At 35.2% G+C, this 17,131-nt stretch overlaps 1 protein-coding gene and 1 pseudogene across 1 annotated transcript in view; one reads left to right on the top strand and one right to left on the bottom strand.

Moving 5' to 3' along the window:
* Olfm3 (olfactomedin 3) overlaps positions 1 to 13,357 on the bottom strand; it is a 224,509-nt gene extending 211,152 nt beyond the window's left edge. The window contains exon 1 of the mRNA XM_006990502.4: positions 12,794 to 13,357. Within this exon, the coding sequence (XP_006990564.1) occupies positions 12,794 to 12,862 (69 nt within the window). The 5' untranslated portion in view covers positions 12,863 to 13,357. The remainder of the gene's footprint in view (positions 1 to 12,793) is intronic.
* LOC102919278 (TIP41-like protein) overlaps positions 12,867 to 17,131 on the top strand; it is a 67,556-nt pseudogene continuing 63,291 nt past the window's right edge.

The raw sequence follows: 17,131 nt of genomic DNA, 5'->3' as shown, positions 1-17,131 counted from the left end.
AATGATACCTCTTTACTAGTTTATTGTCTTGATGATAATTTCATACAGTAACAAAACTCTTACTGAAATAATTGCTGATATTGTCACTAATTATTACCAATATGCATATATTATTGTGTTACTTTGCCATATGAATCTAACAAATTGCTATAAACTTAGTATAACAGCAAAGACTGTACAAACCAGAAATTAGAAAGTTCCAGGTCAAACTACCCTGAGGATAAGACTGCTGTCCTTGTGAATACACAGAAGTTGTGATTGTCTGCACAAGACAAGCATATGATCAAGCCAGTCAACATTATACTATGGGAGGGAGATTTGCTGAACCCACCCTCAGCAGAGGAGTGATTGACAGTTGATGGCTTTTTTGGAGAGAGAGTTAGTTTTCTTTCAAGATATGCTCCTTTATAGATTGACCATGTTCCAGTGCATGGCCCTATAATCATGTGAATATCAGCATCAAAAATGATATGAATTTTCTAATTATATTTGACTATAAGTAAATTTACTCTCTTGGATACTGTCTCATCCTAATATGTAAAACATAGACAGAAAAAGAGTGACTATTTGACATGAGACAATCCTGGTTTTTATATTATTATTGTATTTTATTTATGAGCCTTTACATGTGTAAGTATACATACATGTGGAAATCAGAGGAAAGCTTTTAGGAGTTGGATCTTTCCTTCCACTGTGAGCACTTGGGTTTCAAACTCAAGTATTATGTGGTAAGAACCTTTATCGGAGACTTTTTTGAGTATAGAACTGAAATAGATGGGATCTCCATGTCACCTTATCAATGAGTCATTTGTTTTAACTTTGGTGGATGAAGGCAGTAGAAACATTATGACACTTATTCATTCATCTTCTAATTGAATTTTCAAAGGCGATGGAAGGGAAAGACAGAATAAAAGTCAAACATATAACATAGTTTGAGGTCTCATTTGTTAATATTTTTGTGTATATAAGTATACATATATAGAAAATCTTTGAGGATTTTGTAATAATTAATTTATTAATTATGACTTTTGCAAATATAAGAAAGTCTTTATTTTTAGTTTTAATTTAAATAATAATAGAGGCTGAAGCCAAAGGAGAGTAGAATTATGATGAACTATATATTGAGAGATAATGTTTATTAGTTTGTTAAATATAGTATTTTGTTATTAAATATGCACATTTAGTACTACAGAAAAGCAAGCCAGTAAGCCTTTCATAGGCTGCCCAAAACAGGCTTCCTTAGACTATTCCAGAGGTGGTTTCAGGTCCCAGCTTTCCTCATTACTAATTTCACATTGATCTGCTCCACTATAAACTTTCCTGTTTCCTATTAATGTATGCAATTCTCTGATTTGATATGGTTGCTCTCTTCCATTATCTTCCTTTTATATGCTAAATTAATAATAATTTGGTTGAACCTCTTGAGAGAGGAGAAAATGTGTCTTTACCAATATGATTGTGTACAAATGGACAAGATGTAATTCAGTTTTTATTGCTTCATTCTTTGCCAATCAAGATGCAAATAAGGAAAAGAAAAAGTCCTTAAGAATGAATTTATTTTATTCCACTTTGTATTTCTTCTTAATAGGAAACATTAAAGGTTAGTTGAACTACAGAAACTTTCCTACCAAGGTGAATATTTATAGGAAGTGAGACGTAACCCTGTCTCAGATTAGTGACTATAATATGTGAATGTACAGTGTTTGTACAAGAAAGTAGGTATCATTGGGGTGTTTGTGTCTATAAGCACTTGTAAGGGTTTCAGGCCATCAAAGCCATCACTAAATGTAAACAAACACCTACCCTAACATCATCTCCCCCCCCCACACTTTAGATTTCCTTCATTGTATCTCCACTGTTGACCAGGATGAAAGTCACCCTGTAACCCAGGCAGGCATTAATCTCCTGGCAATTCTCCTGCTACAATGTTCCAAGTGCTGGGATTACAGGCACCAAATATTACAGCAACTACCTCCTGTTTCTTTTGTATTTATTTCTGATTGTTCTTATTTCTCTGTTGTACATAAATTAGTTTATAATTGCATTATTTCTTAAAGTTTTAGTTTTCATTTTAGGTCAAATATTTAGACCTGTAGTCTTTTCTTGCTTTTATTGACAGGAAATGTGTGATGCTTTTTCACCAAGAAAAAATACCATGAATAAATAACAGACTTCTTTCATTCACTCAATTCTTTATCTTCAGCTATATATTCTGTCCAGTTCTGTAACAGTGTATTAAGAGCTCTATATTTGAGATGAGCTTTGGAACTATGTACATTCTTTCATGCTTATCTCTGAGTGGTACAAAGGATAACCAAACTAGAGTCACTTTATTCTGCCCTTGTCTATCATTCAACTTCTAAGTGTCTATAAGACTGTGTACAATCTAATTAGACTCTTTAGTGAGTTTTGAGCCAGGTAGTGTTTCAGTTTGTTTTGAACTGCCATGATATGTATTAAGATGTAGTCAGTATGTCATGAACATATTAGGTGTGAAAATACTAACCACTGCTACTAACTCCAGATATGAAATTCCCTACACATCAATAGAGGTAGATCATTTCCAGAAGTGATCATATCTTCTGTAAGGCAATATTTCACTGGTGGCATTTTGTTACCAGTGCATCAACACTTTGAACACTGACTCTATTTGAAGAAATCCTGCCATCTGGAATTGCTCCCTATAGTAATGCTATTTAAATCACCCTGGGATAATGGTTCTTAATCATCATCAACTTAGTTAGAAAAATTAAAAGGATTTTCTGTTCAATTCATGCCCTCCTTTGGGTTTGTCTAGATAGCTTGTTGTTTATTTGTGATATTTAAACAACTTTATTACTGGCATATCTTTCAGGGCATTTTTAACTTACATAGTCAATGAGAAAGCTTATGTTATCTGATATTATCAAGTTATAATTCATATACACATTACTATACCTACTTATTTAATAGTTATTTTGCTTTAGAGTAGCACTAACCCCAAATATGATCAAAGAAGCCTTGTCTATATGACATGGTATCATGTAGGTACTACATTGTAGGAGCATAGAGTTTGAGAATCATTTCAATAGAGTAGACTTTTGAAGCAATAAGTAATGTGCTGATTTGTCAGACAAAGCTAAGACATTATAAAAGCTAAGAACAGCCATGAGAAACACACACGCACACACACACACACACACACACACACACACACACACACGCACATACACACTTGTTTAGATATAAGATATTTCAATTCATAAACCCTAAGTAAATAAAATGGACATTTTTGAAACAAGAAAACCAAACAAGGAATAAGTAGATATATAAACGTTGACACTCAGGTCCACAAAACACAGAAGACAAAGTCACAAGATCATACAGTATGCTTCATCCCAGGGAGCCTGTGCTAAAATGTTGAGGTCAGAGTAAAGATTGATAAAAACTTTACGAAGATGTTTTTCAGCATTAGTCAAGATAAGCTGATACAAAATTTCTAAGCCTTTAAAATAAAACTAAAATCAGTCTTTCTGCATCCTTAATATCCTAATTGTAAAATTGATTAAAACAGAGAACATGGCTACATACTGTTTAAAACAGAATTTTAAAGCATTTAGCTATTCCTTTGTTTACTCTTGTAGAGGTGGTGGGATCTGGAAAAAGTGGAGCCCATAAATGGTGAGATGAAAAGTCTCATTCTATAGCCAACTTTATTCACAGAATCAATTTATATTCTGAGGGTTAAGAGGAGTCACATGAATGAAGTGTACAATCACAAGGGTAAGCTACACATGACAAAACATGTTATTGCATAAAAGAGTTTGAATAAATAACAACAGCCTGCTGTAATGAATAATCTGACATAAACTCACTTCTACCTTCTACACCTGGCTGGGGCACAGAAATACATTACAAGAACAATTCTGTGTTTTTAAAGAAACTGAGGTTTACAAGACTTGGGTCTTCTTTTCTTACAATTTTCTCATAAGCACTCAGAATTCTCCTCATATTAATTATTCTATTCTTGGATCATGTTCTGATTTCCTCAATTAGTGTATTTGTTTATTCATTCAATAAATACTGAATATATGGGTAAAGAGGTGAGATACTTATTAGATAGGAAAGGACAAAAGAGTGGCCAAGACATAGAGCACAAAGGCTGTCTTTAGGATTTATTTGAGAAGGATTTAGAGGATGGTTTTGGCTTAGTCCATGAAGCGTTTTCCCATGGAAGTCTAAAAAAGGACCTGAGTAATATCACCTTAACTCACACTAAAATGTAGAGCATGGTAGTACAGGGGAGACAGAACCATGAAGACCCCTGGATTGTGTTTGTCAGTCAGTCTAGTCCAGTCAAATGAGTGAGATTCAGCTAGTAGGAGACATCTGTCTCAAAAAAATAAGGTGGATAGTAATTGAAGAAAACACCAACCAGATCTCTAGTCTGTACACAAGCACACACACACACACACACACACACACACACACACACACACACACACACACACAAATGCACACCCCACAAACACATACACACACATACACCACATCACACAACACACTCACACACACAGTAGAAGATACATAATATGACAAACATCTTATGATTTAACAGAGGAGATACAATCATAAGAGAAAATAGTAATAAGTGCTGCATAAATATTTTTAAAAGGCTCATTAAAAATTGTTGTGTAAATTTGGGAGGGGAAAGCAATCCATTCCTACTTCCATTCACTGACCCTGATTTTGTGATAGAAATAGTGTCCATGGCTATAGACACAGAGAGAGATAAAGCATGTTTTTAATGTTGCATTATTGGAATTACTTCTTTTTGAAGTGCAAGAAATACCACACAAAACTTTTTATGGAAAATGTGATATTTGAGCTGCATATTAAACTTGATAAAATCTTGATATACAGGCAAAGAGGAAAGTGCTTTCTGGGGAGGAGCAAACCCATGAGTCCCACCGCATTTGCAGATTCCTCACTGAACTTATTTGTATTCTCCTGAAGGGCTGGATGGATAACAACAGAAGGCCTGTCTTGCTCACAATGCAACACCTTTTCAGTAAAGAGAGACAAATGCTCTTAAGAAACATTTTATTTTATTGTTGTGCCAGGTGAACTGAGGTTGTTTGGGACAGGACCTGGCCACATAGTACCAGGCTAGTGTAGACCTCAAGATGTTTGTTTGCCATCCTCCTTACATATGTGTTCCACCATGCTTTGCAACAAAAATTCTTAGAAATATTTCAACAACAGTTTTGGAAATTATTGTTATTGTAGTTAAAATTGCATCATGCTTTATAGAGAGCTGGATTTATGATAGTCCTGTGTCTGCAGCATTCTATAATAAGTAGCTGAGGTCATGTAAACATCATTATAGTACACTGCACAAGCAATTTGAGTTAATATTTTCTTTTTAATACTTGTTGTTCATGAGCAGATTCTATCAGTAATATTATTCAGTTGCTTTCACGTATTTGTTGTTCTTCATATAATTTATGTAAGTTGGGCTAGAGGAAAGGAATGGAGTCATAAATTCCTCTGGTGAATTTATTATTTGATGAACAACACCCATAGACATGCTATTATAGAAACTGAGAGGCAAGGTAATGCCAAGAACTTTCTAGAAATCTCTATAAAAGAATTCAGGAATACAGGTGCAAATGAAGAAACACAGAGAAAAAAATCAACTCTCTTTTTAATGTGATCCTTTCTCCATGCCTTCTTGCCTTGAACATTTTGAAATTCAGTAAATGTGAAAAACTTTCCTAACCTCCTTTCTTTAATAGCTCATTGGACTGTCCCAGAATTTTAACTACTTAATTGGTTCCATGTGGCATGCAGTCACACAAGCCTATACTTTGCACACTGGGCACAAAGCAGTGTCAACCTACAGGTTAGATTTTGTGTTTGTATATCCAGTTTCTCTGTGAGCTGTCCACGACTAGCCTAAATATTTTGATTTGTTTTTCAAATTAAGACATCATTTGTATTTTTCTTTTCTTCTAAAAATCATACGAGGAGTAACCTGTTGGGTATAAATATAATGTGTGATGAATTTCAACTGGAATTTCCTCGAACACTGTAGTCTGGCTATGAGGAACTCTTTACAGATCTAACATTCCTGAAAGTTGAGAAAGGGTAACAACAGCAAGGTGGAGGGGTATGAGGGGTACTCTGTATGATTCTGAGTCTTTAGTGTATGAGACATAAGGGTTGTAGATTTGATTAAAGGCCCTTTGGCAGAGTTACAATATTTGCATGTAATATTACAGTTGAAATTTATCTTCATATATATTGATGCTATTAGTTATTCTGTAAGTCCCACTGGGATGACATTAGTATATAGGTATGAACGATAGCCCAGTTAATTGCAAGTTTAATGGTGAGGAATTAAAAGACAATTCTTATGTTTTTATACTCTTTCTATGATTTTATACTAGATTAGAAATGTATTTTTAAAGCTACATATTGTGTGTCTGTGTGGCAAGTGTGTGTGTGTGTGTGTGTTTGTGTGTGTGTGTGTGTGTGTGTGTGTGCGCGCGCGCGTCTGCACGCGCACTTGACTACATGTGCCAATGTAGAGTCCAGACTATTTCTTTCTGACTAATTGCTATGAGACAGGTCCTCGCAATAAACCCAAATGCTTGTCCTTTCTCGGCTAGGCTGCTTGAGTTGGCATGCCAATATGAGGTCTGTGTCCATCCGTAGCTGGGTTTCCAGGCATGTACAGCTATGTTGGACTTCAATGTGGGTTCTGAAGATTAAAATCGGGTCCTCACATTTGCACAGTACAGATTCTTACTGAGTCACCTCTCCAGTTCCTAAAAAAGTACTTTAAAATTATTTTATAAATGTTTTAATTTTAATGTACTGTACCAAAAGCAACAAATAATTTAATTAATAAATATTGCCACCATAGTGTTAACTTTACATTAAAGAAATCAATCTCAAGCCGGGCGTGGTGGCGCATGCCTTTAATCCCAGCACTCAGGAGGCAGAGGCAGGTGGATCTCTGTGAGTTCGAGGTGAAATCAATCTCTGAGGTTTTAGCTGACAAATGTCATACACTGAGTTAACTGAAGTCCAATTTTTGCAAAAGATTTGTCCAGGGACCACATCTCAACAGTGTAGTTTAAACAAGGGTAGTGTTTAAAAATCCTTTGCCAAGCCGGGCGGTGGTAGTGCACGCCTTTAATCCCAGCACTTGGGAGGCAGAGGCAGGTGGATCTCTGTGAGTTCGAGGCCAGCCTGGTCTCCAAAGCAAGTTCCAGGAAAGGCGCAAAGCTACACAGAGAAACCCTGTCTCAAAAAACCAAAAAAAAAAAAAAAATCCTTTGACATTACAGAGCACTTTAAGACCAATAGGAAACTGAGGTGCATATATGCAAATTCATAGATCATCTCAATGACCTTACCTCAACTACCAAGACAGCAGTTTGATTTTGTATCTCTTTTATTAGCTTCACTACTGCCAATTACATTTTGATTGCTTTTAGGTAAAAATTTGGTTAATTAACACATAAGTAAGTCAGGTGCCATGCCTTATTATATATTGTGCAATTTTATCCAGTTTCTTAGCATATTTTCTTATTACAAAAATTTAGTTTTTTTCTAATAATTTCCAGACTTTAGATAATTCTTGGACATGTTATAGCTTGGGAAGAGTCTGCCACAGACTATATTGTTTTGATATGGATCCCTCTCATATACTTCCCACATCTCCTCAGTGAGAAGAAATCCTTTTAGAGAGAACATAAGTTTTCATTTTGCTATTCAAAGGGAATGTTTCAATAAATAATATGTTTTTGCTTGAGGTAGGAAATGTTGGTCTTCAGCATCAGTAGAAATGCAAATGATCTTGTCAGGTTTGATGGGTGACTAGAAAGAAATCTGAAACCATGTCTCACTTATGAGGGGTAGGAGAACAGGACTGTGGTGTAGAGATTGACCAATAGGAGATCCTGAATTCCAAACACAAGATTAAAAACATCATGCTCTTGTTTTAGAGGTTCATCCTCAAGCCTTTCTCTTTTGTGATCTTACTAAGGATACCTGATAAGGAAATTTATCAAATTTTGATGAAGTGTCAAATATTATTGTAGAATGAGTAAGTAATTCTACAATGCAACAAAGAAGTTTTGAGAATTTCAAGCTGGGAACATAGCTATGTTCATAAAGCATCTGCTGTGTAGGAATTAGACTCAGAGTCCTGATTTTCATGTGGTGGATCTCCTAGGTGTCAATAATCTCAGAACATTCTGGAAGTAGACACAGGGAATCTCTTGGAAAAGTTGGCTATCTAGAGCAGTCAAATCAGCAAGCTCAGGATTCATTGAGAAACCTTGCCTAAGTAAATAAAGTGAAACATGGTCAAGGAAGATGCTCTACATTAACCTCGGACCTCCACACAGGTACAGACACACATACACTTGTATACATATCCTGTGTGAATCTGCCTATACTCATATGAACATGCATGTACACATGTACATGCAACATACACATGTATACACATAATATTGCCTAGGTTAATGGTTTCATATTAGAGGCCCTGATATGTTTTCCCACAGTATCATGAGAGGAGACATATATGATTAAGAAAAAAGCCAGGTACAGAAATGATGGACACAAGTGTTTTCTTCTGGTAGTGGTGATTACACAAGAATCAGTTGCAAAGATACAGACAATATTTTTTTTTAAGAAAAATGAAGGAAATCAGTGTAATTTTGACCTATTCCATTTTCCTGAAAGAAGAGTAAGAAATAGTATTTGCTTTTCCAAAGTAAACGTTCAGTTAGGTTATAGAAAATTTAGACAAAGTGAGAGTGGGAAGTTTTTTGTTTTTTCAAAATACAGATGAGCTACCTTGAACCCTAATTATTTATTATGCCAGGGTTTCTGGTGTGTCACTATATGGTGTTGCCAATTACCATTAATCTATGTTATGTTCTAATTCAGTGAGATCTTTTTGATTAGACATTGGGAGACATTTAGCAATATGACTATTGAAATTCCCTTAGTTCCCATCACATTCATATTGCTTTTTCACAATTTTCTAATTTAGGGAAAGAGTTCTGGATATGTTGCCTTGGCTAGAATAAAAAGTTTGGTGCATGAGAATATTGCTGAATCATAGTTACAGTTTGTGTCTGTGATGTGAGCTAGCTTCATGGTGCTAGATTAAAACATTATTGTTTAAGATGGGAAGATAGTGTCCTTCCTCAATTCAAGCAGTTTCTCTTTAGCAAGACATTTGGAAAAATATTTATACTATAACTATTGCTTCCTTAAAAGTCTAGCAGTCACAGCAATGTATAGATATGTCTACATCACCTCTGTCGGACTGATCCTTAAGTGAGACTTCAGTATAAATGCTCTGCTTGAAGCCTACCCTGACATATTTACAACCTCCCATCTTCATGGTTCAGTGCCGAGGAGGAGAACACTCCATGATTCTGATTCATGGGGATTGTGTTTTGCTATAATGCTCAAATAATGATCTGTTTAAATTTTTTTCTTGGAAAAGACTGAAGCAGCCCACTCTCCTAGCAAGGTCATCAATGAACTCAATGCCTTCAGTTTAAAAGCACAGAGATGCCATCTAGCAGCTACTGTCAGGAATTTCCTACTCAGATACGCTGCTCTGTCTATGAAACTGAAAATTAAGTCAATTTTTACAGGTCTCAGTTTTAACAGTTTACTAATTTTGTGGCATATTGCATGTAATTTAGAAATTTCATCACAATGGAATTGATTGGCATCTCTTAAAATAGGAATTGTCATAGGTTTATGAATTTGTTTTTTTCTTTTTCTAAAAAGATCTGGGAGCCTGTTAATTAGACTTTAATTAAGAAAACACAATTCAAATAAATTTACTGAGAAAAAAATCAATATTTCTATATGAAATTACAAATAATTAATTAGAGGTGAATTGCCTTCCTTTGGCAAGGAAATACTAATCTTTCTAATTTTGTCATGTATTAAATGAGAAGGAAGAAATTGAGTATATGCTGAAAGTGGAGTTCATTCTAGGAACATGAATGTTTCAACATTTTAATATTGTAATAAAATTTGTTTCCAAGTAATTTACCATAATATGGGGATATCTAGGTACTTTTAAACTATCATTCGGACAGCTAAACCCCAATCATGGCAGGGGAGGGGAATCCACAGATGCAAGCATTATATAGTCTTTCATAAGATGGAATTTGGTAGTAGTGATAGTAAATTATCAGCTTTTTAGGAAAATTAAATAAGAAAACAAACAGGGATTTAAAATGATGATGTCCAATGTGGGTAGAATCTTATACCTTAAAATATCTGCAAATTTCAAGAGATCTTCCCCTTTGCCACTTTTCTGTATCCATACATGATTATATTTATAGTAAGCGCATAGTATAAGATGGTAGATCATGAAAGTTAATATATTGCTTTTTGAAATTTATGTTGGCCTAGTATCTTAACATGTTCACATGTGAGCAGAAGCTGGTTAGAGTTTCTATTTCAGTGACATTTCTTAAGAAATGTTTGTGTGTCCCCAGACTGTCTTCTGATGTACTATATTATTGAAATTTTAATTTTAATGTCATCAAGTACAACATTTCAAAATTCTGATTTTTAAAAATCTAATCTTTTAACTAGAACAGAACTAAATTAAAGTTGAGAAAATGTGTACTTCATAGGCTGATTGACAATTATTTTGAGAGCACAGGGTTGCTATTTGAAATGTTTTCTTTGATAAAGCTTGGTAAGCAAAAATAGTTTGGTAAACATAAAATTAGGCCATAAAAGTGATATTTTGTCTACAAATCCAAAACATCTATATATTAAATTACTTAGTATAAAATTTTTAATATTCTCTGTTTTTTCATGTAAATATAGAGCAAAATGTTATGATGAGGTCTTTGAATGCTATCTTGAAACATCTGGAAACTGAGAATCATTTGAAAAGTTAATGGACCTCTTTGCTCCCCTGGATTTCTCAACTCAGTGATACCAACCATTCAGAGTTTGGACTGACCTAATTGGAAAGTTTTAAACCACAGAATAATCAGAAATATCATTTAAAAAACCCAAAGATAAAATTAATAAAAGCAGGGATGCTTATTTTGGTAATTCATCTCTTTATTTAGCAAAATATGAAGAACTAACTGCCAACAATGATGGTATTTAAACATTAAAGATCCCAGACACATTCAGTCAATCATACAGCAGTCAATAGAATCTGCACTTCCAAATTCTCAAAGAAAGCCATATTCAACTTTAAGTTCAGGAACTTATTCTGTACTAATTTATTAATTGTGTTTTTGAAAGTATGCTTTTACAAGACATTCAAAATTATATAGATGAGAAAATGTAGTCACAAGTTTTAGCCATTATCACTTGAAAGTGAGAATGGAATATGTTATTACAGGTGCAGGAACATAAAGGGAAAAATGAAAAAAAACATATAAACAAAGTGGCGACATTTAATCTGGTGTAAAATGCTTCACAACTATACCATAGTAAGCACAATATGCCATTAAGCTTATTAAGATGGCCCTCACATGTTGTTTGAAGCTTTCAGAATGTCAGTGTCAGAACAACTATAGGTTTAGAATGAAATTGTTTTATTTTCCTCAGATCTCTCTAAATACGAAAACTCTACAGTATTATTATATCATTATAATTTTACACCATATACTAGGGTAGGCTTTGAAATATCACAACCACAGTGATAGTTTGTAGTAGGTTACATCTTAGTTACGTTCAATTGTTTTCTTCAGTTACACAGACAATGTCAACCCATAAAATAACTTTACAAGATTCAAAAAAACACAGCACTGAGTGGCATTTATAATATAGCATCATTTTCCCAATCATGTCACGGTGCTGTCCACCAGCTAAGTAAGGAAAATAATAAATGATTTCCATCCCTTGCTCTCTCAGTTCCCTTATGCCTTACTGTGGAGAACTATGCATTTCTTAGAATGTTTGCTTCTCAGAAATGACCACCCTTTTATTATCAAGGCTTTCCTCACACATCGCTGGAAATATTTTTCCATCGCTCCCTGCTTTGTACCAGATGAGCCGAGCGTTCACTTTCATTGCTGGATAATTTACAGAGTTCCACAGCTATATCGTAACTCATTCTTTCTACTGCCCTCCTTAGTTTAAGAGGCTTCTCACTTCCTGTGTCTCAACACAGATCACTAGAACTTCCTCGGGCTTCCCTAATTTTCTTCAGTAAAAGGAAAGAAAGAAACACAAAGTCCCTCTCGCATCGTCTTTTGGCCATGCAGATGGTGCAGCTTTGCTGCTGTCGTGGGTTACAAGCAGCTTCCCCAATGTTTTGGACACAAACCGCAACACGTCTGCGATGGGAGTATTATTGACCAGCACTAGCTGGAAAAAGCTTCCCTGCTTTCAACAAAGAGACCGCGCACCATCTAACACAGGCTTATAAACTGCATTGTTTCTGCTGCAAACTCCCTTGGATGGCCCGTCCTACTTCAGAAGAGAACATTAAGCAGCTGGACAGCGAATAAGCCAAATTCCCTGGAGAACCGCATTGCCTGCTACCCATATACATTATCTTCGTTCTGGTCCCTCCCCCCTCACACCAGGAGGACTCTACCTTAAAAAGCTAGCCCTCCGGTAGTTCACCTTGTTATCTTCCAAGCAGTGTGGATGCACCAGGCACCACAGGGTAGCTGAAAGAACAGTCCCCCATTCCGTTTTGGACACCACCCCCCCCCCCTTTCTCGATCAGGTAATTACAATTTGCACATTTATTTCAAACGAGTCAAAATATTGCCCCTACCTTGGAAGGATCTAATCCAGCAAGTAAAGACAGAAGAAGGAGGTTGAGAAGGCTGGACCTCGCCTGCATTGTGATGTGGGTTTTTGCCTCTCTTTACTCTGTTTTATGTAGCCACTCCACTCACTGCGGAGACCTTTCCCACGTCAGTTGCACTTTCTGCCTGCCAGTCAGAGCAGAGTGGAGGCAGAGGCGGCGGCGGCAGCAGTAGCAGTAGCGGCAGCAGCAGCAGCCGCCCTGGGGGGCGATCATTCCGCAGGCGTCTAGGAGTAGGGAGTCCGGGAGCTCAGAAGCTGGGACCTGCTGCGGCGGGCGCTGGCCGAGGTGCTGAAGCGCCTCCACCTGGTGCGCCCTGGTCTACCCTTCTCTCCTGCTAGATATCCACCTCAAAAGTTTTGACCCAAGAAGATAAAGGGAGTTACTGCTAAGAGGTGCGGAGACCTGAGCAACGGATATGACATCACTACAGCTCCTGGGGTTTTGTAGGTGGTGGGGGTGTTTTGCGGGAATTTGTTAGCCAAAGGACTCTCACGCTCCAGTTCAACCATGGCTGGCAACTTGAGCTGCGGATAGAGTCAGCTGTACACAGTATTATGAAACAGGCGCCGCACTGGAACCTTCTGTCATTGACAGAGGACTTGATTTCAAATTTGGTGCTTTCGATAAAGTTTGCAACTAGACTGCCAATGTCCTATTTTTTTCTTTTCCCTATTCAAGGTACATGTTTAAAGAATTACAGATTCATTTAGTTATTAAGAAATATATATGTCACTTACAAATACTTAATTGCAAAATATTTTGGGTGAGGCAGTGTGCACTTATTTTGGGGGGAATTCTGTAAGCCTGAAAATACATTGCAGGAATAAAATGAAGTGACTTTGTATTTTGTTTTAGTACAGATATACTTCATTAGTCCCCTCAAATGATCTTCCCCTATATACACATCCATACCCGGAAATGTAGTCTCCTTGTCAACTTGACCTGTGTTTGTACCCGAAGGAAAAAAAAAATTATGAAGGGTACCCAATGGGATAGCAGAATAAATTGTTTCTAAGTTTTGAATCAATGAAAAGATTTTTGTTTTCCAGAATTGAGTCCTGGGTGGGGGGTTGGGAGGACTAGTCAGCAAGGAAAAGCAAGGCATCTTTTCTCAGCCTGAAACATGACTACACTCATGTTTTATTTCAGACAGTTTTATTTGTCTGAAACTAAAACAATGTAAATGTTCTCAATGAGATGACCAGGTGGAGAGGATTTGGTAGCCACCAGAAAAACCATCTTCATACAATCACACCTTCCATAATTCAGTTTTTACTGTTTTATAAAAAAGTAATACTTCCTAAGAGTTAAGATATGCAAACCAGATCTATGACTTTGATTATGTGTACATTCACATTAAACAAGACAATTTGGTTGAGGTGTTGGACACATACTGTGTTCAAAATTTGCCTCTATATTTTCACTAAAACTACTCCATTTTTCAGTGTAAAACCCGCAGTTAGGATTCAAATATTCAGAGGTACAGTCCTGAGAGTCTCTTATCATACTATCTCTTTTTGTCCAGATACTGTTCATGTCTGCATTTGTGTATAACTACTTTGATTCTTTATTATTATTATTATTATTATTATTATTATTATTATTATTATTGTTTTATTTTATTTTACAATACTATTCAGTTCTACATAACAGCCACAGATTCCCTTGTTCTCCCCCTTCCTGCCCCCCTCCCCTTCCCCCCAGCCCACCCCCCATTTCTACCTCCTCCAGAGCATTTTTTTTAACTTATAAAATGTAGATGACATAAAGAAAACTACATCTGAAAATTTCATTGTGAAGGAGGGGATTGTGCATCTAAAGAGACTACAGAATAGTAGAAAATGGGTAGAATCACTTAGGGTTTAATTACAACCCAATCATCGCAACCATATTTATAATTTCACATTATTTTTTAGTATAAAAATTAAAAATATTTATCTTGAAACTACAGAGTTATACCCACACCCTCTGGGATAACTTTCTAAAGCATATTTATAGCTAGTTTTTTGTTTACATATTTTAAGAACTTATTTCCATTCTATTGTTAACATGGTATAATAAAATGTTCTTTTTTTTAGTAATTCACATCTAAGAGTTAGAATTTTTATTCTCAGCCATATAAAATCTTTCTGTGAGACTGGAGGGTCAAAAATTAGTTTACCAAGTAGTGATAGTTGAAAAACAGAATCTTTGTTGATTTTTATCTAGTCTGTAAATACATGCTATATTGTTTGCAGACTAGATAATAAACAGTAATTGTACTACATGTATTTAGATTATTTTTTCATACTAAAGTATCATAAAGCATGTAATGTATATGATGAAAAAATCATTATACATTATACATTTCACGATTAACAGGAGTTCTTGTGGCAACATTTTTTTATAGAAATAAAATACTCTGAGCTCAGGGTTCACAGTATCAGTAACCAGAACAAAAGTTCCGTGTGGACATTTGCCCCTGTAACTTTGCATTCTGTGCGTTTTGCAGTACTAGGGTAGCATTTGTAAGACGGGGTTTGTAACACTCCGTGTATGAAAGCTTGTCAGAAAGAACTGATAGGAAAGGATGATGATATCTAGGGTTCTAAACTAAGCACTACATGATAATTATCTTACAAATGAAAACAGATGATCAGAGCATCCCTACAGCACGCTTCTTTTAAGAGAAACTCAGTCATTTGTAGAGAACAATCAAGTTCAGTAATAAATCAAAGCTGTGCTAAACCTGCCACGGCATAACAAAAGCTCTAAACAAAGCAGCAGAAATTCACCAAACCCTACCTCCCTCTGAATCCTTGCTAAAATAAAACAACACAATTGCTTAATTCTCAAAGTAGACTTCTATACCTTTTACTTAGTCACTCATTTTGTGGCAGAGCCCTATCACATTTCCATACAATCAATTTAATGACACCGAGGTCATGCTGATCAATGTATCTGTATATTCACGAAGTATTTCTCATGTAAGGGAAAAAGTCTATGAAGCACTTTGTATTTTGTCTTATCTTAATTAATCCAAAGGGTCATTCATCTATAGGAAATACTGAAATTTCTATTTTATTTTATCTTGTGGTTTCAGATTAGTGACTACTGTCAACTTAGAACATACTATAAAATATTAACATAAATACATAAATATTAATATTTATAAATCTTGAATTTTCAGTAGAGACATGAAAATATTATATATTTGTAAATACCTCTGAATGTTAGCCTGTTATTCCTACAATGGGCATAATTTATTTTGAAATCTATGCAGCACTACCAAAAATTTATTTAGTTGTGTTAAAAGAGTTAGTTTCAAAAATGAAATTGTATTCACAGGTAACACTAAGAACAATTAAAGGAATTAAAATGTGTGGCCTGATATTACAAAGGAAATTCTTATTTACATAATGCATTTAAATAACTATTTTAAATATTTCATCATTGTTTGGATGAGAAGCTATAGTATACCTCTTTCACAATTTTTGTGGTTCCTTAGTATTTTAGATATGTCCTAGTGTGCTAACAAATTCCCATACTGTTTTTGTTTCATTTGTCACCTAACATTGAGAGATTTCATTATGTTTAAATAAAAGCTAGAATTATCTAAAGGCAGGATAAACCCCTCAGCATTTATTTTTTACAGTCATCAGATAAGTGAAAATTGCTGTTGATTTAATTCCTAATGTCCTTGACATGTAAGTCCTTCCACACTTTTTCTTGTTTTACTTTCTGCTCTTCTAATCTCTCTTTTAGACAGTGGTTTTATTGTTCACTTAACTATTTCTATCTAATCCTCCACCACTCCTAACTGCTCTCAATTAAGACCCTGATAGTTATCTACTAATTTATTACTCTTATGTCTATTTATTATATGGTTTGTCCCTATATTAAAATATGTTCTGAGAAGGATCTTTTGAGTTCAAGCACCCAGAGCAATGCCTTGCATTTGGTTGCCACTTAATCAATAATGATTTGGTGATTAAATAAATGAATGAGATAATTTTCCAATTACTTAGTATACAGTATTTACATATGCAATGTTTGCTAGATGCCACTGATTAGTTTCCTCTAGGCACCTCAAACTCAATATTTTAAGCCAGCATTTTATCTCTAGTGTATGAACTTGAAACATAATTTTTCCCTACCTTTCCCCTACTGCAAAGAGGCCTGGAAGTCACAGAAAGATAGAAGTGACATAGCAAGACAGCAACATCAAATTAAAAAGAATATATATATATCATTTTGTTGTTGAATTCTTGTTTATGTATAATCTAGTAGTTAATCTCTATGAACATTTCTTTTCAAGAAAAA

This window comes from Peromyscus maniculatus, chromosome 6 (assembly GCF_049852395.1).
Source record: "Peromyscus maniculatus bairdii isolate BWxNUB_F1_BW_parent chromosome 6, HU_Pman_BW_mat_3.1, whole genome shotgun sequence".
In the NCBI taxonomy this organism is placed as follows: domain Eukaryota; kingdom Metazoa; phylum Chordata; class Mammalia; order Rodentia; family Cricetidae; genus Peromyscus; species Peromyscus maniculatus.
The sequence above is the reverse complement of the archived record's forward strand: the minus strand, read 5'-3'. Positions and strand labels throughout refer to the sequence as shown.